This window comes from Anarhichas minor, unplaced genomic scaffold, assembly GCF_050575085.1.
Source record: "Anarhichas minor isolate MPS153535 unplaced genomic scaffold, ASM5057508v1 ptg000006l, whole genome shotgun sequence".
NCBI classification, from domain to species: domain Eukaryota; kingdom Metazoa; phylum Chordata; class Actinopteri; order Perciformes; family Anarhichadidae; genus Anarhichas; species Anarhichas minor.
In genome coordinates this window covers 4,397,501-4,422,584 of record NW_027466452.1, presented here as the reverse complement: position 1 = coordinate 4,422,584, position 25,084 = coordinate 4,397,501, and the positions used below count along the sequence as shown (strand labels likewise).

At 41.6% G+C, this 25,084-nt stretch overlaps 1 protein-coding gene across 1 annotated transcript in view; it reads right to left on the bottom strand.

Annotated features, from left to right (window-relative positions):
• astn1 (astrotactin 1) overlaps positions 1-25,084 on the bottom strand; it is a 405,541-nt gene that overhangs the window by 170,345 nt on the left and 210,112 nt on the right. Inside the window, exons 16-17 of the mRNA XM_076079850.1 lie at positions 11,077-11,181; positions 1,804-1,992 (exon numbers count right to left, since the gene is read on the bottom strand). Coding sequence (XP_075935965.1) covers positions 1,804-1,992; positions 11,077-11,181 — 294 coding nt within the window. The remainder of the gene's footprint in view (positions 1-1,803; positions 1,993-11,076; positions 11,182-25,084) is intronic.

The window sequence follows — 25,084 nt, the reverse complement described above, 5'->3', positions numbered from 1 at the left end:
CTATGTTATTGCTTGCGTAGTTTGTAGTGTTGATTTTGTTTTGCTCTTTCGAGACTTTGTTTAGTCTCGAAGGGGGGGTATGGAAACAAATGAACAATATGATTAATGGACATTATGAGTTATAATCTCACATTTTACTTATAGAAGTGTTATTATTCGGTTTGATGTTTTAATGTGTATCTGTTCTGTATGCAAAAGATACTGGCCTTCTTTTCTTTCATTCTAGAACATATTGGGGGAAGACCACTGTGAGGGTGGTGGATTGTCAGGGACTCCGATGGGCTGAATGGATTCAGACACTTCAAACATGAAAACATGAAAATCTGAAGGACTCTGAACGTGGACTGGCGATACAACATCCAGATTCAAGACATCATCGATACTACACCTGAGTCACGGCTGCTGAGAAACTGCAGCGTTATACAGTCTTATGTCTTCACTGAAATGTTACATTAGTATTATTAAAAATGAATTTTCGTCTTTGTATATTAAATGCTTGGGAAATGATGGTTTCTAAATATAATGGGACCTCGGATGTTTTCTTTTTCTCGATATTTAGGGACAGTGGGGTAGGCAGGAAAAGGTCCATAGAAAGGTGCGATGGGTCGACCAGCCTGACTTTGGACATTGTTTTGTTTTGATTTGCTGAGTGTTCCATATGTATTTGCTTAAGTCATTTCCTTACACAGTCAAAGTCAAAGGCCCGCGACCCACTGAAAACGGGTCCGCGACCCACTTTTGGGTCGCGACCCACCAGTTGAGAATCACTGCTTTAAACCAAACCACTTTTACTAAACCTAGCCAAGTTGTTTCATTTGAAAATGGAAGTTTATTTTGAAAAGACAGAACAGAATCTGCTGCCAGGATAGCTAAAGTGAAATATTCATCTAAAAACTTCACAACTAGATGAGCTAGTGTGAAGAAGCCAGCACAACTGTTGTGAAGGATTTAGGATAGGCCTTTAAAAGATACTTTATACCGATGTTTGATGAATATTGCACGTGCATATCGTGTTGTGCGAGTGGTGTTGGCTCGGGGGTTTTGTCGTGACATCATCTTAATGTTGTAAATCTTTCCAAACATCCGACACCAGCTTTCAGTCATTTTCGGACACATTTCAGTCAATACTAAAAATGATTGAGGTGAAATACGCAGGAATAGAAATGAGAAGTGCTCCTCTGTGTCTGTTGCATGGTTTATGGTGCCCACACAACAAACCAACCCCATGTGTCTGTTTCCTGTCTCTTTTTACTCATGCCCAAAATACAATTTGCCTTTGTGGATTAATAAAAATGCTATTGAATTGAATAAAAGACCTACCAAACTAAACAATCCATGAGGGGTGATTCCACAAAGAGTGCAGATGAAAAAACAAACTAATGGTTGAAACAAGTGTCCCAAGAGCATTTCTGCAACACTGCCACCCTGGGAGGCCATTACTTTCCTCTACAGCACGGGTACCACCGAAAGAAAGGGAACAAGAGAAGAGCTTTGTTAAAAGTGGTCCCACGCGAGGTTTAAGTATTTCTCCTGGCAAGCATTCACTGTGCAGCCGAAGTATGATCAAGAGTCCTGCAAATTGTAAATGTGTAACATAATAATCCAGTCCAGCCCAACACACACTCAGCATTACAAGCCTCAATGTGTTTCGTGGGTGTGTGAGTCAATGAACACATAAATAACCGCAGGAATTAATCCTCACACATCCCACACCGTCACAACCACACCTGAGGGCCAGTAATTACTGTTCATCGTTTACATTCCTCGGTAGCATTCATTGACACTCGAGTGTGTGTGTCCTACCTTTGCTAATGTCCTGGTACTCCAGCCACAGCTGTCTCTGGACCTGTTTGTTGGGGTACCAGATGGTACAGGACTCCTGGAAGCCGTACATCGCCTCCTGCACGTAGTGGTTCCCGAACTCCCTGAGGATGGAGACAAAGTCGGCCCGCTGCGTCGCCCCGTCCAGAGAATGGATGGCCGAGCTGAAGGCTGGGTAGATGGTGGAAAGAAAATACAAATTCAATTTTGTCAGAAAAACAAAACCCGGGATGAGAAAGGTCAGTTTGGTGTCAGAGGGAAAATATAGGAGTGTGTTTGGTTTGCTCAGCCGCTCCCCGTCTTGTGGTACGTCATGTGAGTAGATTTGTCTTTCCAATAAGACACAGAAGCTGTAGCACTTACGGCCACTTACTAACTAACTAAAGGGAACCCTTACAACAGCTACTCTACATCACAGAGTAAGATTAGCAGTCATGTATATTCCCACTGCACATACCCCACCTTCAGTTTCCTAAAAATGTAGTGGCCTGCTTCTTTGGTTTAAGGTTACTCTAAATAAAGAAAGTGAAGTTAAAATGCTAATAAAGGTTTTCAGAATGAATAGCAAACAAATAGCAGATGTGGGGACGATTGTTTTAATGATAAATTGGATAAGTGGATAAATGGATCATTTTTAATGCTAATGATTGAAAGCATCTGCAACATTATGTCATTTGTGTGATAATATACATAGTTATTATTATTAGCAGCAGCTATTAGTAGTAGAGTGGAGTGGAACTCATTAGAGCATGATTGTGTTCAGGCACAGTGGCACTTTCTACTACCATGCTCACATTGATGGTGCTAACATGCTGATGTTTAGTCAGTATGATTACCATGTTCACCATCTTGGTTTGGTGTGTTAGCATGCTAATAATTGCTAATTGGCATTAAACACAGCTGATAGGACAACTGTAGTTCAGCACGCATAACCTGATGACATAAGATGCTCGTTTACAGCTTCATGCTTGTATTTTGGGTTTCTACAAGAACATGTTTATATGATTTAATGTTCAAAAAACACTATTTGTCTCATACTGTCTGGAAGAGTATGCCTGTATTCACACTCTGTCTGAAACGCTCCGTTTTAGCGCCTGTCTCCCCCCCCCCACCCAAAAAACACAAGTCTGCTCTGATTGGCTTGCGTGAAAATGATGGCGTACCATTGCCAAGGTAGTTCTCAAGCCGTGGGTAGAGATACTCGGATGGGGGGGGGGGTGTTCTGATAAGCTTTCATGTGACATATGAAGGGGAGCCAAATGTTTTGTGATCCAGTCTACAAAAAACTGTTGTCTTATTTTACAGTTTGTAGGTTGGTCAGCACTTTATAAAAATCACCAACATGATTACATCCTGATGGGAACATGAACGCATGGACTAAATTCCATTGGGTTCCATCCAATAGGTGTCAATACATTTGACTCAAAACGACAAATATCAACCTCATGGAGGAAATATGAGAGGATCACTAAAGTCATTAGGAAACATTATCTGGGAAGTATTAATGTCTATCTGGTGATGTTGAGTTAGTCCAATGGATGAGAGCAAACTTGGACTTTCTGGCGGCGCTACCCGAAAAAAGTCATGGGATCCAAAAAAATATCATCATCTTTGGACTATACATGTCTGTACAAAAGTCACCTTCAATCACTCTTATAGTTTTTGCCATATCTCAGTCTGTAAACAAAGTGTTGGACTGACTGACATGCAATCCCCAGAGCCACAACACTAACGTGGCTATAAAAAGTATAAAAGGTTTAAAATTCAGAGAAACCACAGCTACAATCATTTTTATGTTAAATTGTTTTAAGTCAAGGTTTTAGAGTCCAATGACATGTCAATACAACACAATATAATATGCTTAATTACTGTTAGCCTATTCATGTTTGGGTGTCACCTTGTAATAATTAGAATAACTAATAGAATCATCAAAGTGTGCCTGATGATGACATGCCGTCAATGTGATGTCCTTCGGCAGAGCACAGATGTCCACTTGAGCATTAAAGACCCCCATTATCCTGTTAAATCCAGGTCTGCCTCACGTTATTAACTGCACCGACTGAAGGCGTTGGAAATGACAGCGGCTGGAATGGGAGTCTGGAAGCGAGTGTCTTAAACGGGTTTAGTGGACGTCTGAGCCGGCTGCTTACTATGCATGAATCCTTTCAAACAAACATCATCCGCAGTGACCACATATGGCCATGAACGAGCACAGGACAAAACAAATCTCATCACACTCCTACACAGGGACATCCTGTTGATTTAAAACTATTTTAAATCAAGGTTGTGTGTGTTTTAGCAAAGGCTCAGAATCAGATCACCTGATGAAGGCAGCCATGGATGGACGCACGATTTGGTGTGAATGAATAGATAATGCAGGACTTTACGTAGCAGGTATGGGACACTTGACGTGAAGCTTTGAGCTTAAGCTTCATACAGAATGCAAGAAATTCTTCTTTGTACTGCGACGCTGTCTTCATTTTCATATCAGCCTCTTTTTCCTTGCTCTACCAGTCAGCCGTCACTCACAGAGAAGTGCATGTTACGTTTGACATCGGTCACAAATGAACACAAATCAACTCTTAATGGCTGGAGTCGCCTGCTGCGGCAGGACTTGGGCTGTAACTTTAATGTTTAATGCTAAAATGTAGCTCAAAGTAGAGAAGACTCTTAGAGTCAGTGAACTGACTCAGTAATGGCACTTCTGACTGCATGTGACAACACCGTCCACTGCCGTGTTGCCGGGAGACGTCAGGACGTCTCAAAGGTTGGAGATTAGTGTTTCCCTCTTTAGTTAGACCGGGACAAGTGGCAGCAGAAGCCTCGGGGTTAAGAAGTCTTTTTATAGCTAATGTAGACAGTGAATCTCCCTTAAGGGCGTGTGTGTCCTAGGAGAGGCCTAAGCTGAAAGGACAGCCACAATGGTGGGATGAAAGGACGTCTGTAAACCAGTGCATACGACTGTGGATTCTCTGGGAAGGGCAAAGGTGACATGATTGAAAAGAAGAACACTTAACCTTTTGGAGCAAACTCATTTGACAGAGCGGCAGAACCAGAACATAAAGAGAAAGCATGTTTGATCCCATCCGTAACAAACTGACCACGCGCTCACTGGGGTTCCATCTTAGTAAATATAGCAAAACAGCAATTCGTCATTATCATTTCGGGGAGAAGCAGTATTAATACCTCGGCGCTCGTGCTTCACTCGTTCTTACTTCTCCTCTGACATTCAATCAGGGGGCCGGTGGAGTGAGAGACAGAGCGATGAGCGATGGAGGCTTCGCCATCGGAGGTTAAAAATCAGTTGCCTTGACCCCCTCCGCTGGCTGTTACAATATGAAGAGATGAAGTGGGAAAAAAGAAAGAAATTCTGCTGGGACGCTTCTGAGCGACGGGGAAATAGAAACGGTTTCCTCGGCAGACGTGGCAGTCACTTTGAAAGCCCAGCGGCACCGTTGGAAACGCATTAGAGGTGTCATGGCTGTATTTACAGCAGGGCTGACTATTCATGATGGATCTTATGAATAATGCATGCGTTTAAAACACGGCAAAAAAAACAAACAAATGACTAAATCGCACTGTCCTTCCAGTCAGGGAGAATAAACAAATGTAATATTTCAAGAGATTTTCACTTGCCGACGGGACAACCCGAGTTATCTCGTGAGGCAAATGTTCAGCGTCATCTCGACGTGTCGGCAGCCGGGAGCAGCCTTCAGAAGAAGCATTGCTTCACTAAATACCTCTCCACAGTTATCTTATTCTGTGAAGTTTGCATGGCAGGCGCTGTCAGAACGCCTTGGTCTCTCTGTGGATGCAAAGCCAAAGTGATGCATGTACGACAGGCTATCAGACAGACACAGGGAAGGAATTGATTTACACATATTGTGAATGCAGACCTCCTTTCTATCCAACTCCATTATTTCATTTTTAAACACGGTCCTGTGATATAAAACCAAGCTGGATTCTGAAGCAATCTTAGTTTTACATGATGATGCCAATGTGAGAGAACTTAATCATATGCCGTAATCACTGCTGTCACAATGAGCCGGTTCTACCATCTGTAGTAAGTTTTAAATCCGTACTTCTCAGACTGAAATAGAGCCAATGAAGAACTCTTCTGCACACATAAATAAATAATGGATGTGGACTTATTAGTATGTGTATGTGGGCTTAAAAGTAATAAACCACCAGCACCAGAGAACACACGGTGGATTGTTTTGAAAAGAAAAAGAATAAAAAAAGCACATATGGAAATGAGAAACTCACACTAGGGAAGTGGTTTTCCTTCCATATGTAGGGGGGGGGGGGACGATCCAAAGTCACGGTTTGGATCGTATCATGGTTTCGAGCAACATATTTGATCAGCAGAACAAACAAGGGAATATACATCTTAGAGATCACTTTTTTTTGCCGGCTGTACCGGTTGCCGATTGTTCATGTCATCATCATATTGTTTCATGTCAGCCAACACAGATCGGTTTTGCTGTTGTTCTGTCTTGTTACAGCAGCTGGTATACACGGCTCCAAACTCTTTCTCTCAGACTACATGATACACATTGAGGCTCGTCCAGTTTTCCATGTGAAAGCCACCAAACTAGCGTTTACAGGACATTTTTGGAGAGACCCCTGCCCACAGAGGAACCTAACCACATCAAAACGGCTACATATGTTCTTGTTCTTCCTCGTCTCAGTTGGCAAACAGCATTGCTGCATCACAGCCAACATCTGGTGAGGAGAGAGGGAGCCGGCCCGGCTCGCCAAATCATTTATGTTCAACATAAATGCAGGTTAATGACAACAGCTGTGCTGTATGAGCGGCGATGTCGACATCACGGATGCCCGAAAACGGAATAAAGCAATGGTGTTGACTTCACCGCCACACTTTGCTCCACATGTCAGTCTGCTACACTTCCTCCTGCTCTCTGAGATCATCTCTACTGTGTTTTAACACAGCCGAGCGCTTGTTCTCATTTAGATATTTTCCAGTTTGTTGTTGGAAAACTGAACCGGTACCAAGCAGCAATTTAATGGCCGACCTGCTGTGCCGCAATGATAAAATCAGTTTTTATAATTGCTTCATCTTTGGACAAAATCATCCTGAAGCCAGGTGCCTACCAACACCTGCTCTGTGTATCCGACAATACATGTGAAACCACAAAGACAGTTAGTGGCGTCTTCACTGGACTGGACAGAGCTCCGCCCCTTTGACCTCGGACATGCTGACAGCTCAACCCCACTTTAAACATGTACTGCTTAGTAGGAAAGCTGTGTGAGAGATGTCTTTAAGGCTGTTACTGCTTTATCCAGGACCGACTCCAATTCAGAGTATCTCTTCTGTAAATAATAGGATGTTACAATGTTGGACACCCCAAGCTATGTTTATTACAGTAACTTATAACATGGAGTAATAGAAAGGTCAATTACTCCCATGCATTTTTATTAATATGTGGTTGCTGAGAGAGAATCATGTTCCTTTTGTCCATACACACCTGTCTTCATAAGCACCCCAAGACAGATGTGTGCCTCTGGATCTGCTGTACATTAAACATGATTATACATTATACAATTAACAGAGCCGTTGAGGTTGTGGTTAGAAAAGTCGGAGGGCTCCGCGGCCCTCTTGTTTGGCTCTGCTTGACGAGCGGCTTTTTTTTGGTTTGTGCCCTTTTGAAGTGACATTCTGCTAATTTGTGATTAAAGGGAACTCGACCCTGACCCAATTACTGCCTTTCAGGGTTCTCTCTCCGAGGACTGCAGCTGAGCAGCACCGCCACAATCGCTGCATAATTGACTGTTTCAACAAGGGTTTAATTTGATATAATGGACCCAACTTGAACCTTTTAACACTGCATCACAACATTGCCTCCAATGCACCCTGAGGTGACGGTCTTTACATGTTCAAGAACTGTATTACCATAAAACTGCTGCTGATAACAGGAGACTTTGTTTTATCCTCAGACATTTCCATTTACTCAAGTACTGTACCTAAGTACAATTTTGAGGTACTTGTACTCAACTTGAGTGTTTCCATTTCATGCTACTCAATACTTCTACTCCACCAGGCCTACATTTAGAGGCACACTTTGTACTTTGTATTCCTCCACATGTATTAGCTAGCTTTCATTAATCGTAACTGCAGATAGTTTAATAATACGACATACAACTCACAAATGCATTATGATTTATTGTAAAGAATAAGGATAAGACTTGACTGCTACCAGGCAGTGGAAATAGTGAAACAGACCCACATTTAATTACACTTATTATCATTTCAAGAATGTATATTTTTCTGAATTGGACCATTCTACCGTTTTTATTTTATTTTTATTTCATATATTGTCACGCTAGTACTTTTGGACTTTTACTTATCTGAGACCCACAACCCGAAAGTCACGTTTTCTTGATAAAAAAAAAAATAATAATAATAAAATTACACTATCATACCAAGAAACTTCAAAAAACATTAATTATCGTCAAATATATAAATAAATAAAGCTTAAAAATAGTTATATTTAGACAAAATCACTTTATGTTTCATTTAAAATCTCACTAAACTAAACATTGCATTAACTAGCTAGATTCTGTAAAAAAACATTAGATTCTGTGGATGATTCTGCCATGAATGACTCAGGTGTGACCAACAGTCATATGCCCAAAATTAAAACTGTTCGGTCAAGACAGGTTGTAAAAATGTAAATATGTTTCAATACTAGCAACATGTGTGGGCACTTGGAAGAAATTTGGATAAAGTGATTCCATTCTTATTATAATTTTATTTTATTTTTTAAATACATTGTCAAAAACAATCTACTTTGTTTGTGATTAATGGCATTATAACAGTTTTAAACTGCACCAACTACCTTTTTGAGTTCTTTCTACGTGTCGGGATAAAAACCCACCCTGAAACTGCTTTTGATGACTTTTAAAATAAGCTTATCATTGAAAGATGAGCGAAGGTTGTATGAATATGGGAACAAACCAGGAAACCTACTCTCTAAACTTTTAACCATAATAGCCATAACTCTGTCTCATGTCTGAAAACCTTGAGTGGAGAACGTTGTTTTAAATCTGAAGAGATCAATGCTATATTTACCAATTATTACAAATCACTTTATACATCAGAAATACATAAAAGCAACTCTCAAATAAAAAGCTTTTTAGAACATTTAAACTTACCACAAATTAATGATCAACAACAACTGGCTTTAAATAAGCCAAACACATTTACAGAGATAGAGGAAGCTATTGATGACATCCCCTCTGGGAAAGCAGCCGGCCCACACGGCTTTCCCCCAGAAATATACAAAACATTCAAAGACATTTTTATTCCACTCTTAAGTAAAATGTACAAATATTCCTTCCTGAATCAAAAACTACCTGAATCAACACAGACGGCGGCAATTGCCTTCATGCCAAAGCCAGGTAAAAACCCAGAGGAACCTTCCTCATATAGACCAATTAGTTTGCAATGTGTGGAAAATGATCTCTATAAAGGTGGCACTATGAAATCCTTCAATCAACTTCAGGAAGAGTACGGGCTACCCGAGATGATCATTTCTTCCGATTTTTACAAATACGCAGTTTCTTAAACTCTATAGCCCAATATAAGGAAGGTCATGGACCAGAGCAGATAGAGACAATCATTCACCAGGTCTGTCAGCTGAAGAACAAAGAAATAAGCTACATTTACCATAAACTGTTCTCTTTAAGCAATATAAGTACTCACAGCTGCAGGCAATCATGGGAACCACATCTTTAAACTGCAATCACGGATCACCAATGGAAAGCAATCATGTTAAATAGCAAAAGAATATGTAGTAATAACAAATCCCAAGAAACTCAGTTTAAGATCGTACATAAATTACAAGCTACCCCATAGTGCAGGAGCAAATATGACAAGGACTGCTCCGGAGTATGTGTAAGGTGCAAGCAGCATGTAGGCACCTACGTGCACTTAATGTGGTTCTGCCCGGTAATTCATACATTTTGGGTTGAAATTGGTAACCAAATATCCTCCATAACACAGTGTCCTATTGAGCTCCATCCTCTACAATGCATTCTAGGTCTAGACGCTGCCTCACCTGTATTAAACAGATATAAAAGAACCCTCAGTCTTCTCTGGTCCTGTGCACGGTTATCTATCTTATAGCACTGGCTATGATGCAAAACCATCTGCTTCAAATTGGCTCTATAATGTTCTACAATTAATCCCACTGGAAAGGCTCACACATGTTCTCCAAGGAGACATAGATGGGTTCTTCTCTGTTTGGAACCCTGTTATGGATTTTATTGGAGAGGAATATGCTGAAGTCATACTAAGAGGTTTTGCAACCGTGGGATCCAAGTGACTCAGTGAAGGAAGAAAGTCCACAGTATTTTGTTTGTCACTGTGTGCGACTGTCTGTATGGTTGGCTGCCATGTTGTATGTAAGTCATGTGGAGGACAATATTTGGCAGATAAAATGTGTGGATGTGTGTAGGAGGGAGGTTTTTGTAATTTTGGGTTCCGGGGGACACCCGGGGAGCTAGGTTCACACTGTTCATTGGTATCTAGTTGGAGGATGATGGTCTATGTTTTTTTGTTTGTTTTGTTTGTTTTTGTTGTTCATATTTTTGTGTCCGGGATCGGTTGTTTGTGTGGTTGGCAGGTATGTCGTATGTTATTCATGTGGAGGACAATATTTGGCATATAAAATATGTGGATGTGTGTAGGAGGGAGGTTTTTGTAACTTCGGGTTCCGGGGGACACCCGGGGAGCTAGGTTCACAATGTTCATTGGTATTTAGTAGGAGTATGATGGTCTATGTTTTTGTTGTTTGTATTTCTGTGTTGTTTTTGGTTGTTATTGGTTGTTTGTGTGGTTGGCAGGTATGTTGCGTGCTGTTCTGTTTGTGAGTGGCATGTCGCACATAACCTGTGTAAACTGAAAATAAAAAGGTTGAAAGAATGATGAGCGATGATGTCACTACAGTTACTTAAAGCACAAGATGGGACTACTCGGCAGCCAAAAGGAAAAAGGAATCACATAGCTGATCAAAACGAATGAGTTAAACAAAGCAGCCGAGTTGTGATGATGAGCCGCTAACCTTCTTGTGTCACATTAATTACAATGGGATGAATAATAGATGGCCGACGGCGTGAGAGTTTATGTCACAGAGACCCCCGACCGAACTTGTAGTCTCCTACAGCATAAATAAACAATATAATAACATGTATAAATAGATCATGAATTGTAAGAAGCGCAGAGTGATTTACCTTGAGAGAGGACCCACTGATTGAGTTTGACGTGGTAGAGCACCGAGCGAAGACTCCAGTGCTGAACGAGCGGGTAGCCGGACACCTCGCTGTAGTTCACCATACCTGCAGCAACACACAGAAGGCAAACACATGCATATGAATGCAGTCCTTGCAGGGGAGTTCGCCACCTCGTCTGGAAAAAACAAACAGGGAAAAAGCTTCTAATGTGTTATTTTAATGTTATTTACTATCATAGCGTTTGATCAAAGGGCGCCTCTACATCTCATTCCTGTTTACTTCAGCTGAAGGATCGGGAGGAATATTTGATAAATATTAATATTATCTTCGATGACAGGAGACAGAAGCGAGCAAAGTCTCCGGTGTTAGATCAAAGTGGAGCCGATCTACAGGAAAAAAAACGCACACAGGACATTAACATAAATTCTATTTGGAAATAGGGAAGTGGTAGAAGGCAAGTCTTCAGTGTTTGATGAAAGCGAAGGCCAACATCTCACTTGAATATACTGAACATTTATACTTTTCATATCAGTGCCCTACCCCAGATACGTCTCTTTGGAAATTGCATCAAACCTAAAACCAATTTTCATCAATTCCTGCAACGTTCTCTCTTTGTAGCACAGAGTTCCTGCACGACACGGACGGCGGATCGCATTCCAATGATGTATAAAACCAAGCAGGGCAACGCGTCTGTAATGAGAACGGAGACGACACCCCATTGCTGTTCATCACGTCTAATTAAAACAGTACAAAGAGACGTGGCGCCTACCGCCTCGTCAAGACCGCACGGAGATCATGAAGCGATCAAACGGGGAGAAAGCTGTGAGGATGACGACTAATGGAGGATTCATTTCTTAATTTAGAAGCTGTAACCTCGCAGAGAAAGGGCAATTCTGTAATTAGGAGTATTCAAGTTTTATCACGTGGGAAATGGCCTAATTTGGCAATGAGTAGGACGTGATTCATGCATAATGAGGCATAATCCAACTGTTGTCTCAGACTCCATCAGACACAACAGCAGCCTCTGTTCACAACCAAAGAGAGAAGCCAATAAAGCTGTTTGTACAAGCGCAGCCTTTAGTGAAGAGTGGTGAGACGAAGTGTTTCACCACTGTTAGCCGGCTAACTATAGGTTACATTTTAAGATTTATTTATTTATATTTTACTGAAAAACTAAACTTGTCTTTTACTCCAGCGCTGCACTGACACACTTTGGCGATAGGTCAATCCAATTGAGCCGTTTCTCATTTCTAACCTTTTATTCTATTTTCTGCATGCTTTGCTGAAGATTATTGCCGCATTTTGATCAGGGCGCTCCGATCGATATCGGCTGACAGTTTGATCGGTGGTCTCTATACAGGCCGATCAGAACAGCTGGCCAGATGACACATCGATTCTGAACTGAAACGTTCGAGATACTAATACGTCTGCTCTTTCATTCACTTTTGAGATAAACAGCTGGACACACACATACAAAAGCTATGTGTGAGTGTCCAGCTGTTTCACACACACACCAGGCCACATATAGTCTGTAAATAAACCAATAGGCCGACATGCGTAGCCGGTCAAAAATGTTCTTGAATTAACAGTTGACCGTTGACATCCCTAACATATACATCCACTATATATAGCCTACATTGTATAGCTCAACAGCCTCTCTGTGGTACTAGAGTACCACAGAGAGGCTGTAGCAGCAGCAGCATTCTGAATGTTTCTTTGGAGAGAGCTTAGACTAGTGTAAGTGAAAGTGTGGGTTAGTCATGTGAACCCTTTGATCCTTGCTAAGTTTCTTTTTAAGGTGGTAGAATGCAGACTTTGTAATTGATTCAACATGAATGTTCAAGTTCACGCCAAGATTCCTCACTTGGTTTTTGGTTTTGTCTCTTTCTGGTTTTGTCTGCAATTAAATGGAGACTGTTCAGGCCCATGCAGTCACTTATTTGCTCAATTGTCTTGCAGAGATAATATGTGGGACCGTAGTTGCTTAGCGACAGAGCGGAGTAAATGTGGGTGATTTGAACTCATCAAAGGTACCATTTGAGATGAAGAAGTGTTTCAGTTCTTTTACTTACAAAGGGAAGGTCTGATATTGGTCTGTAAATTGGTATCCAGACAGTTTTCAAGGCTTCAGGAATATCACCTGATAAAAGAGAGCTATTCTGCAGTGAGTCAGATCAGCCTATTAATAGAGTATGTACATTAATGGCATTGCTGCTGATGATGTTAGAGAAGAAGGATTACGTAGTTCTCTTTAAAAAAAAAAGAATATCAAGATGAATTTAAAGGTTGATTTTCACCATCTGCATTCAGATTTTGGGCATTCTTCTCTCTGGATCATTACGGATTCTACCAGAGGATGATTGGACCCCAGCAGGCGCAACGCCGCTCGACATTTTTGTCAAAGAAACGGTCTAAAAGATCATTTACAGAGGGCAAAGCGAGGGGAGGCAATTAAGAAATAGCTGCGTTATTGATGCAGGGATCGACAGTAAGGTTTGTCATTGGCAACCATTTTGAGAAAGTGGCAACCAATTCTTAGCTTTTGGTTGCCATCAGTGGCAACAACATTTTAATGTATTAAAATAGGGACAGCAAACAAATATTTGTTGCATTAATGCCGTTTAAATATTGCTGTTACAGAACCAGACAAGGCTGCACATGACAATGTTGGGAATTTGTTGCTGCATCGGTTTTACTCACAATGGCGAAGACAATTGGGTTGTGGGGTGAATATTTCAACTGACCCGTCAACATCACAAACGAAGCAAGTTGATCCCACTGATAAAGAACCTGAACGAAAAGAAGGATCATTTCGAGAGGGGAAAGTATCCCGGCATCTTGGAGCTGGACGGAAACTGATGCAGGCAAACATTGTACTACACCTCGATAAGGGACGCTTCAAGCTCTCCAGTTAAAGTTAGCCCGTCCTACAGAACCACGAGGGCTGGACCAGCACTGGAGCTCGAGGCATACCGAGGAGGAGGCTGCAAGAACCGGAGCACCCGCCATTCAAAGGATTCTCATTATTAAGCTGACGTATAAGTGCATAGTTTCTTAATTATTCAATATTTATTGTGACAAAAAATGGCAACCATGTTTTCACTTTTAAACACCACTTTTAAAAGTCTGTGTTGAGCCCAATTCTTAACAGTTTTCTCAAGCACTGCAGAACCAGTCATCTACTAGATAAAACATTCCACTCAAACACCCCCGAGCACTTTAGTTAAGCTCAAGAGAATTCTTCCATACTGTTCGTATTCTTCTTTAAAGCCCAGAATATATTGACTCCTCTCCATTCATCTTCTGCCGAAATCAATAACGCCCATCTCCTCTGCCCCGAGGAAGTCACCCGTGTACGAAGGCTCTTTCATTACGATGCACTGCACGGCCTATCAAACGGTGCACATGCATCTTGCTTCCCTGGCCGACGACCCGGCGTCTTATCCGCCGCAACAAATAGTCCGTGGCAGATGAAGCACAACATATGGACAACTGCAGTGGGACACATGAGCAAGAGGAAACATCCATCACGCGCCGCAGTGGGAGAGACGTAGCGGTTCAACGACAAGCTGGAGGAACAATCGGCCTCTTTTTAACGGATGGAATAATCCCCCTCCCTTACCCTCTGGTCATGGCTGTAAACATGAAATCATTTTTTATCATTACAAACATCAAATCATGAAACCCAAGCTAGTTAAAGTGTCATTTGTATCAATGAGTAGCAGATTTCTTTGCATACGGCTGCTGGATCAGGCCATTAGCATTAACATCACTGATATTGGGCCATTAGCAGAGAGCAGGCATATAAATCATCTCGTCTCCTATGGCAACTGACGGCCGCGTCACGCTGCAGCGGCGGGATTGCAGCCATACATCACTATGACCGCCCCCGCCGTGTTCACGCGCTCATCCAGGAGGTATATCTGTAATGCTTGTGACTGAGACACGTCTCCTTGCAACCACAGACACGGAAGAGGAGAACTGTTTTTTTTTCCCGGGCAGGTATGAGAAAGATAAATTGAGATATGAAAGGAAGATAGTATAAAAGGTGAATGCAGCTCTGTGAACTTCAAAGAACTTGTGTAGCAAAAGCTGAAGGAGCATATGTGAGAATTATGTCTTGAACCAAACAAATCAATGTATTTAACAAAGCAGCAGTGGACAACGGGCTCATGCTGTTTTGAGAGTATGAAGTTATAGTTATGAGTAATGTTTAACGAGCTCAACAGTGCTTGTCCACCTTTTGAGCAGCTGCTGGTCCGGAGATGAGTTTCCCATTCATTCACTCCATTGAGGTTTTAAGCATTGAACCAATCAACTGTGAGATGAATTGTGACGATAAAAAATTCGGAGCTAAACGCTTGTACATGAATTACTCATCCCATAAACCATTGCTTATTGCAACTCTCCACCTCTGGAAACTAACCGTGCTCCATCTAAAATGTGTCAAATCTAAAATTAAAACAGATTCAAGATTTCTTCTGGCCTCAAATATTTTCCAAAAACACATTTTAGTGAGCTCTTTATAAGACAACGTTTCCAAACGAGCCGCCATGTTGGGAGCCGGGAGTCGACCAGGAGCATGTTCCCTCCCCAGCCGTTCTCAGGTGCGGTGAGCAGACGTGAGGAAGCGGCAAACACGACTCAAAAGCACTGCTGCTACATGTTGATCATTTGTACTTCAGGTAGTTTGCGCCGACAAAATGAACCTTTTCCAGACAAGGAATATGTAGTACCGCTGGCTTCATCCATCAGGTAGAGTTATGTTGTTCTGGCCTTCAAACATAGGTCTCCATCTCGTACATGTTCTGTAATGGCTTTATTCAGACATGACAGGACCATTACTGATACCATGTGAGATATGTGGAACACAGAGCCCCATGTTCTTCTCACTGCGGTGGAAACACTACACAACATTCGTACTATCGTACTTTTGTGCCTTTTTATTTCCCTTGTGCATAAAAGAGTGATCACTTCCAGAGACAGAGTACTTCTGTTTATTAAACCTTGTGCTGCTCGAGCCTTTATGTTAATGTGACGGAATCCAGACTCCAGAGCACGTCACAAAAAGGTCACCAGGTACGGACTAAGATCACGACTTTTACCGAAAGGTGACTCGAGTGGGTTATTCAGATCGACATGTATCGAGGTGCAGGGGGCTTAAGACAAGACAAACAACACTGTTGTAAAAAGATCCAGGGACTGAGTTCACAATGTCACAAGTGATGGGAGGTGATTACAGTCTGGAAAGCCAATGCTGACCATTGAATTCCAAGTCTTGAACCTTGGAAAGAGCTAAATATGAGGACACTCAAGACAAGGACTCAATAGAGCTGGTTCTAAAACAAGTTAATTGAATTTTAATAAAGAAAAATAGCAATAAAAGGCCCATTTCATCCAAAGAATTACCATTTGTACATCTCACCCCGTGTTAGTCTCGCATGCCTCCACGGTGAAGGAAGAATCAAAGAATGGAGACAAAGAAGCTGCTGGATGAACGAGTCTTGGATTATTCTGTTGTGTGAGAGTCTGTGAACGGATGTTTTGATGTAGCTCTGCTCTTGTTAAACGTGGCCCCCCCCCATTTACATCAATTCATTTAGACTTTCCTCCGTCTTTTGATTCTCCGTTCACCATGGAGAGAAAAACAATGCTTTTGTTCAAGAACTCAAGGTAACGCTGGTGATATACAAATGATCAATCGTTCATTTCAAGTTGAGCGATACATGCGACCCCCCCCGTATTATCTATTTTAGGCACAAACACGGGGACACAAATTTGATATGAAGTATGACAAGTGTTGGGGTGCGTGCAAGGCCAGTAACGGCTCCTTTACGAACACGCTGTGAAAACGCAACATTTGGGCAGAGGCCGGCACCACCTATGAACGTGATGAATAAGCCTCTAAATGTGATGTTCCTGCATTGTCCTCACCTTCAGCTACATCCATTTATCCCCTCTTATGGGAGATGGCTCCCCGGAATGATAGATATATTCCCCGGCGCCCGGGAGAGAGCGAGAGCCCATTCCGCTACATAACCCCCCCCCCCCCCCCCCCCGCCTCCCTGAGTGAAAATGAATAACAAGCCCAGAAAACATATACTGTGGCACAGGCGTATTCTTCTTCTTGCTGAAAGGCCTTGTCTCCCTTTTAGCCCTGGGGTGCTCTGCTCTCATTGTCTGACAGAATGATTAATTTGACTGAACTTCACTTTGCAAACATCCCAAGTTCAGAGAGAGAGAGAGAGAGAGAGAGAGAGAGAGAGAGAGAGAGAGAGAGAGAGAGAGAGAGAGAGAGAAAAGGCTTGGTCAGGGCTGCGCTATTCACTACAGCTGATTTCCTTTGGCATACAAATGTATTTCATTACAAATATATAATTATTTTTAAAAGCTACCAAATGAATGGACATGTTTTGCCTAAAAGCAGTTGATGGGGGAGCGACTAAATGCTGGTGCCACACTGCCAAGGCCCTGTTTGTATTATGGATGAGAGTTAGGGTTAACTGAATCTATTTGACCTCATATCTCTACTCCACCACGTTCCAGATGGAAGTAGTGATGCTGCAGTTTCAGCATTGAGGATTCCAGTTGATGACGGTGCCACGGCGGTTTGAAAGGACATTGCCTCCATTTCAGGCTTTTTGGGTGTCTGAAAGGACGGAATTATTAATATATTTATTTTGTTCTGCAAAAGGATAATTACTTCTGTTGTTACCATTCTGGGTAGCACACCCATTTATATAATGCACCATAAACATACTAATGGCACCTTATAATCTGCTCAATAGCACTGTATAACTCTAGTTACAAGCACTCATAGATATTCATAATGGTTTATAACAAAAACCATGACACATTATAGAGCATTCTATCGTGATTTATCAGGTCAAATATCGTAATACTTCATTATTGCTGGTTCACTTATTTTTGCAAGGATCATAGTGTGTAATAAATCCCAAAGTTGTAATAATACTATAATAATGCTTCATAATCACTGTTATAACACATACAAATTATATATACAGAAGTCAGTAACTCTTTTCTATGCCACCCATGTCTATTAATATAAGGTATTATAGACATTACGGTTTACTTGACCTGCTACCCAACAGTCCTGAAGTGCTTTGACAGGCTGCAACATAGAAACACCCTCAGTGACCAGAAACACAGAAGCACCTGTATGATGCAATGCGATGCAACACAACTCAAGTTAATGAGCTGCTTTAGTTGTCCATGTGTTTACCCGGGGCTGCACATTTGTGCTGGTGCTGTATTGAGCTGTATTATATTGAGAGGTATTTCTAACATGGTAAATAGTTTGTCCTTTATTTAATGTGATGTGTAGAAAGGAGATAAATGTGGGAAATACCTTGTAATATAATGCAAAACAAAGAATTGAATGAAAAAGCTCTTCTGCACAGTGAGAATAACTAAAAGAACCATTACAAAAGGTCAGAGGTATGACTGGACAGTGTAGTTTTAAAAAAAATATATAGTTTAAGGTCACTATTCACACCAAATTCTGTTTGTCAAATGATTTGAGACATTTGGAGCATGTAGACCTCCACCAAGGTCGTTTCCATAAGTGGAAACCAATGTGTGAATCCGCCCAGCGATTCAGATCCGCTCCAAAGCTGAACGGGTTCCTTCGTGGATCATGCTACACTCTTCACCAAGTTTTTTTCCATAATGCTGCAGACAAACAGACAAACAAGCCAACAAAAGAGATTAAAAAGCCTCCGTGGTGGAGGTAATTATAGGTCTGTTTGTCTCCTCCAACAGCATCAGAACATTACGGACACAGTTAGTCCTTGTTTAGTGCGAGTGTGTATAAAGAAGAGCTGTCGATCACATTGGGAGAGAGGCTTCAATGCAAACCCGCGTTTTTAATTGACGGTCGAACCGTTCATTAAGCGGGATCACAGATTGTGTCTCCAGCCGTCTTTAAGACTTCTTACTTTCATAACATTTTACTGTGATTTATAATGCAGGGCTGTTAGTCTTTACAGTGTGCTGTTGCTACTTTTACCCAGTAAACTATGTGAGTATAACCGTCGGTTAAATCGCTCAATAGCAACGGAAGAGAATGATTTCATTCAGGCCTCATTGCTTTTCATTTACCAATTCTTTCATGTACAACTCAAAACTAATGTTTTAGTGTAAAGGACTACTGTTCAAAGTCCTTCTTCTTCTGCAGAAAAGTCCCGTCGGAGCAGGTTTATATGGCTCTGCTGGTGTCTGTCAATGCTGTTACATTTGTCTGCACTTGAGCTCAGAATGAGTCAGAAAAAAGGCTTCCGTCAGCTGTAGAGTTTGATAAAGAATGGGCCACACTGGTCACGGCTGCGCTAATGCAGATTAAATGCATGGTGGTGGGGAGTCTAATAAGGCTAACTGTGTGACTAATGCCAAAATTAAACGTAAAACTCTCGAAGGGCAAAGAACGGCATGTTATACATAAGAGCTGAGAAGGGGATTTTTAAAAGCAGCTTTATTTCCTTCGGTGAGCGTATTGTCACAAGATAAAGCCAGAGCTGTCTCCAAGCTTTACATGTTAAACTCACGCGGGCGGGACAGGACAATGCTGGGCCTGAGGTGCATTGCAGTTACATAAATCAAAGCAAAATTGAATCAATATTGCAGCTCTGTGAGGGACTGTGTGAAGTAGTCCGTTGGGATGTAGACTCTCCATTCCTCCTATGAATCCTCCAATGAGGCCCAGAGTTCAATTCCCAACTATTGGAGTTTTTTTGCTCAGTGATCCATCTTTGTTAGCCCGTCTACTTCTTCATTGTCCAAATAGAAAGATAAAACACCCAAGTTAAACTGCATGAAGGAAGGATTTTCTAATTTTCCAGCACCTTTTGACACAGAATGACTTTGTTGTACAATTGAATACGAGGTCCCAAGAGGTACGTCTTCCCCACAGAACATCTCATGACTCAGAGCAGTTTAACTAAACTGCTTCGTTAAAAGACATGGTGGTGACTCAAGAACAATTGTTACAGAAATGAAGATGAAATTTGAAAATGATCACTGGACCAACACCAGGTCAATAGTGTTTGCTGGTTGTTGATTGGTTAGGGAGGATGTCCTCAGCTGAAAACACCTGTGTGGTGTGCAGAGCCTTTAATTATCTCCGCCATGAGATCATGTGATCCCTTGTGTGTGTGAGTGAGTGAGTGAGTGTGTGGCTCCATCTTAAATTATTCACTCAGGGCCTTTGACCACAAAGCGCTTTTTTTCTGAGCGCCAGCTTCTTTTTGTAATTGTTCTCAATGAGGAGAGGCCGTATGCTTTTTTCTCCGCCTTTTTTGTGCAGCCGATGCGAGCGCTTTAAGTTGAAAATCTCTGAACTTTTCAAACAAGTGCTGGCGATTTTACTGTAGTAAATGAAGGAGAAGCTTGTTTTGTCCATCTCTGTCTATCCTGAACTTCATATTTTGGACACACTATCATAACAAAGACTGAAACGGCAATTGGTATCATGTTTATTACCGTACGCCTTGCCTTGCGTTGCTCTAGCGGACGCTTTTCTGCCAGAAAAAGGTGCTATGTGGACACAGGCCTTCATTCACTACTCCCTACTCATTATCCAGGGGGTTCTATGTATCGAGTTTGTCTGCTAAATGAACAAAAAAAAACAAAAAAACACTTTCGGGCACTACCCGGGTCATTTACTCTGCACCATTAATTAAGTAATTGCTGTCATAAAATCAAAACTTGTCAGATAGACCATCCATAACAAATATCGACCTGCATTTTTGTGACAAATACATAATGTGTTATTTTGTTGAGTTGCCTCTTATCGAAATGCTCTGAGTGAATTTAAGTTGCCCCTGGTAAGCAGTGATGAAGCGTATATGTTTCGGGGTTTTATTGTGAAAGGTAAGAACATCAGGAGTACAGCAGCAGGATTCAGTGTGGGACAATAAGTAATGAGTAGTCCAGGTAGTGAGACTTAGAATATGAAAACACACTGACACACAGTTGTTGGATGGGAAACAAAATGTCAGCAGAAAAACTCTATTGCTTATGATTTCCATTGAGAAAGAAAAAACCCTCTTTGTTCCTGTTCCACAGGCTGCATGGGGGAATACAAATTGAGTTCTCTTGTTAACACTGGGGACTCCGTCCCATCAGGAAGCCGGTCAGAGAGTAGCAGACAAACATAGGGCTCGCCGATGCTCGACACCGGGAGCACAGAGCTGATGGAAACCTGTCGGAACACCCGACAGTCCTCCTGTAAGTTTACCGTACTGCTGGAAGTGGTTTGTTATTGTAGCCGCTTCTCTAAGGAAGATTCATAGGAACGAGCTCAGGTAGGAAAGTAATCTTATGCCTCATAGAACCCCATTAACTAGCCTGGCCTGTGCTCCATTTCACTCTCGGATAAGTCTTGGAATGAATGATTTAGAGGGGAAAGAGGGGGGGGAGGAGTGAGTGAGGAAGGAGAAGTAAAGAACGTTGGGGGGGCGGGGGGGGGGGGGACTTATCCAGCAGGCCCATCCTCGGATCTAATGGGACACTAAATGTAATACAGCACAGCACAGATTTCTTCCCCAGACAATTCTGATAAGAAAAAAAAAATTGCTGGAACAAAACGTTGGCCCTCAGAAACGATGAGCAGACACCTGGGATGGTTGGGTTAGAGGCTCGGCCAAATGCTTTCCATAATTCAAGGCAAAGACAGATTACTGTGAAGAATTATCATAATGCAGGCCTTCACCACATGTGCTCATCTCTTCTCAGGCAGGTACTCGTCACACAATGCTTTACACTAATCCCTACACTAGTGTTCCTTTGGAACCATGCACAAGCAACACTTAGACCATGTCCAAAGCCAACATTAGCATTGCTGTGAACTGCTGTTGGTGCAGAAAAGAAGGGGTTTCAGCGGTGTCCTGTGAATCCTCTGATCACTCCAGGAAGGGTGGTCCCTGTGCCTCTTCCTGCCTTCTTTTCTCTGGTCCTTTCTTCATTCAAAGTCCTGTCAAGTAGCACTTCTATGATGATGGAACTCTGCTCACTCCGAAATAGTACGTGTGATGTTAACAGATGTGTCCGGAGGGGTTTTTAGCAATGCTAGGAGCATGGCTTTAGGGTTACCAATCACATTGGAGGTCCGTTCATAACTTCAAGTGAAATATCGCACCAGATATTGAATGAATTGCCATAACATTTTTGTTAAACATTCATATTGGAACATTAATGGATGAAACAAATTTTGACCCTATCCAATAAATGATCTCAACATACTTAACACACTTTAAGGGTTGGCACACAACTTGGTTCAGACTCCAGGAGGTCAACACTTTGGTTCCAGAGGGAAAAGTCTTGACAACAGGAAGGCCAAATGCAGGTCAACTATGAGCTGTTTAACTTCCTAACACTAGCTGTAAGCAGATTATAATACATAACCAAAACTACTGATGCCTAAGAATGTTTTAAATCAGAGCAAATATTAAAATAAAAACATTATAATTATTTCCTAATCATTTGAATTGTGTGTTTTTATGCCAATAAACACTATAAATGACAATAACAGAGTACAGCACTGTGTACATTGTCCTTTCATCTAATACTGTATAGGGCTCCCCAAGGTACGCTGTTCAATTCAAACACTGGATTATATTGTTCAGGTAATGTTTTTTTTGTGTAAAATATAGTTATTCCTTTATTTAACGCATATATTCCAAAATGTTGCCTGCCACAGTAGCAGGCAGTGAAAAAAGTTACTTTCAGACCCTGTCGAGATGTATTGCAATAATTTGTCTCATGTTTCCCAAAGGATGCATTGGAATAGTTTAGGTGATCCCCTGACTGCACATCGAGTGCAAGTACTTAGTACTTTGGTTTCATGGGCATGATTTATGTTGGGGATGGTGGGGATATGTCCCCACCACTTTCCCGGATGCCTAAAGTTGTCCCTACCGCCAATTTGATATTAATGGCAAGTGCGTTCAAATGAAATATAAATTCCATTGGCTCTACAAACGGTTATTTCCCTCATATTCCCACTTGAAGAAACATTTATATTGGTGTCTGTCTGCTATGATCCGGCCTCCTTTTGCATTTCAGCAATATGATTGCTGAAATGCATTTTCGATGAAACAGCAACACACGGCCACTTCCCTAAACGTTGTCTCTTGATACTCATTACTCGTGCACCTATTTGAAGTTGTTTTGTGTCTCTTTGTGGTGGTTTTGCATCTCTATGTGATTGTTTTTTGTTACTCTGAGGTAGGTAGTTTTTTGTGTCTTATTGATCCTTTTGCATCTCTTTATTGTTGTTTAGTGTCCATTTGTAGTTGTTTTATGTCTCTTTGTGGTCATATTGCATCTTTGTAGTTGTTTTGCGTCTCATTGTAGTTGCTTTGTGTCTCTTCATGATTGTTTTGCCACTTTTCAGAGGTGTTGTGAGTCTCTTTGTGGGCTCCTTGTGTCTCCTTGCAGCTAACTTGTGTCTCTTTGAAGCCATTTTGGTCTCTTTGTAGTCTTTTTGTGCTTCTTGTAGTCTTTTTATGTTTCTTTGTGTGTGTTTCTTTGGGCCTGTTCAGTAATCCATCCATGTACCAACGACTGTCTATGAAGTATGGCAGGTGGGGCCGTGCCCATTAAACCATTGTTTTTTGTTTCGAATAAGTATAGCTAGCATCTAACAAACCCAAACTGCCAAACACGTTATCAATAAGCCTAAGCACGTGATAATTAGCCCGGCAGATGTGGCTTGTGACAACTCAAGGTGACACGCTTTTCATTTTGGCTGGGCTGAAGGAAGACTGGAGGGACCGTCGTTGCCAGCGACTCAAAATAAGATGCCAAACAGTTCCGCAGATACCTTTGTGCTTGCGTGGTCGCAAGGCCATATGCTTAGGCTTCAATTATGAGGGACTTGGGGAGAGAGGGACCCTGGGTTGAAATATGAATCACTGCCACACTGCCTGCCTTCTGGATTTAGACTCTGCCCACACAGGTCTCCCCGTCTTTATAAATAATCCCAGTCCTGACTAGGGTTGGGTACCGAAAAGCGGTGCCAATATGGTGCTTCCTTTCGGTGCCTGAGCCGATTGAAATACTTTTTTTACACTACTCTGATGACTCCGTCCTGGCAGCAGGTAACGATAGCCTCGGTCCTCCGCTCCTCACTCATAGTATTATTACAACGGGGTACTTAGTGCTGGCGCTCATAAGCACAACATCCACAGGCACAACATCCACAGGCACGCGAAAGCTTCTTCTTCTTCTTCTTTGAGGTGTAGTGGCGGTTGGTAAGCGACGAATTGGCGCATTACCGCCACCAACTGGTAAAATAAAATAAGTCAGGAGACGTGTCGTATTTTGCCAGAGAAGGCAAATATGCTCATATTTCTGCAAAAGAATTGCTGAAGTTTGAAGCTGTAGTGTGTGTGTACAGAGTGTGTGTGTGTTTTGTATTTATTTATATTTACTTAAGTATACTGTAAACTGTTAACAGTTAATATATTGTTCATAGTTTGAAGTTAAAAAGTTTGAAGCTGTAGTTTGAAGCCAAGTGTTTTGTATTTATTTATATTTATAGTATACTTTAAACAGTTAATATATTGTTCAATTTGAAGAAAAAGTATCAGTTCAGGCACCGGTATCGTTTTAAAAGTATCGTTTTAGCACCGGTATCGGAAAAAACCCAAACGATACCCATCCCTAATCCTGACGCATGTGTTAAATAGACCGCTGACACCAGAGTTCACTTTCATTTACACCTTTTTTTCCGTGCCTAATTAAAATCTGAAATTAAACATGCTCAACCAGTATGACTAAATGAAAAGAAATGAATGTTGACTTCAGACAAAGCCGTACTGAACCCGGCCACCCCCACCTGAGCCAGAACCACTGAAGCATTTCATGAACCAGAGTAGCCTCATTCAAACAACATCCAAGCAAAATCCACACAAACAAATTAAGAAAAGCAATCGCAAGTGGAATTGGAAATACTTTCCACACATAGTTTATGCTTTGCGCTGTTGAA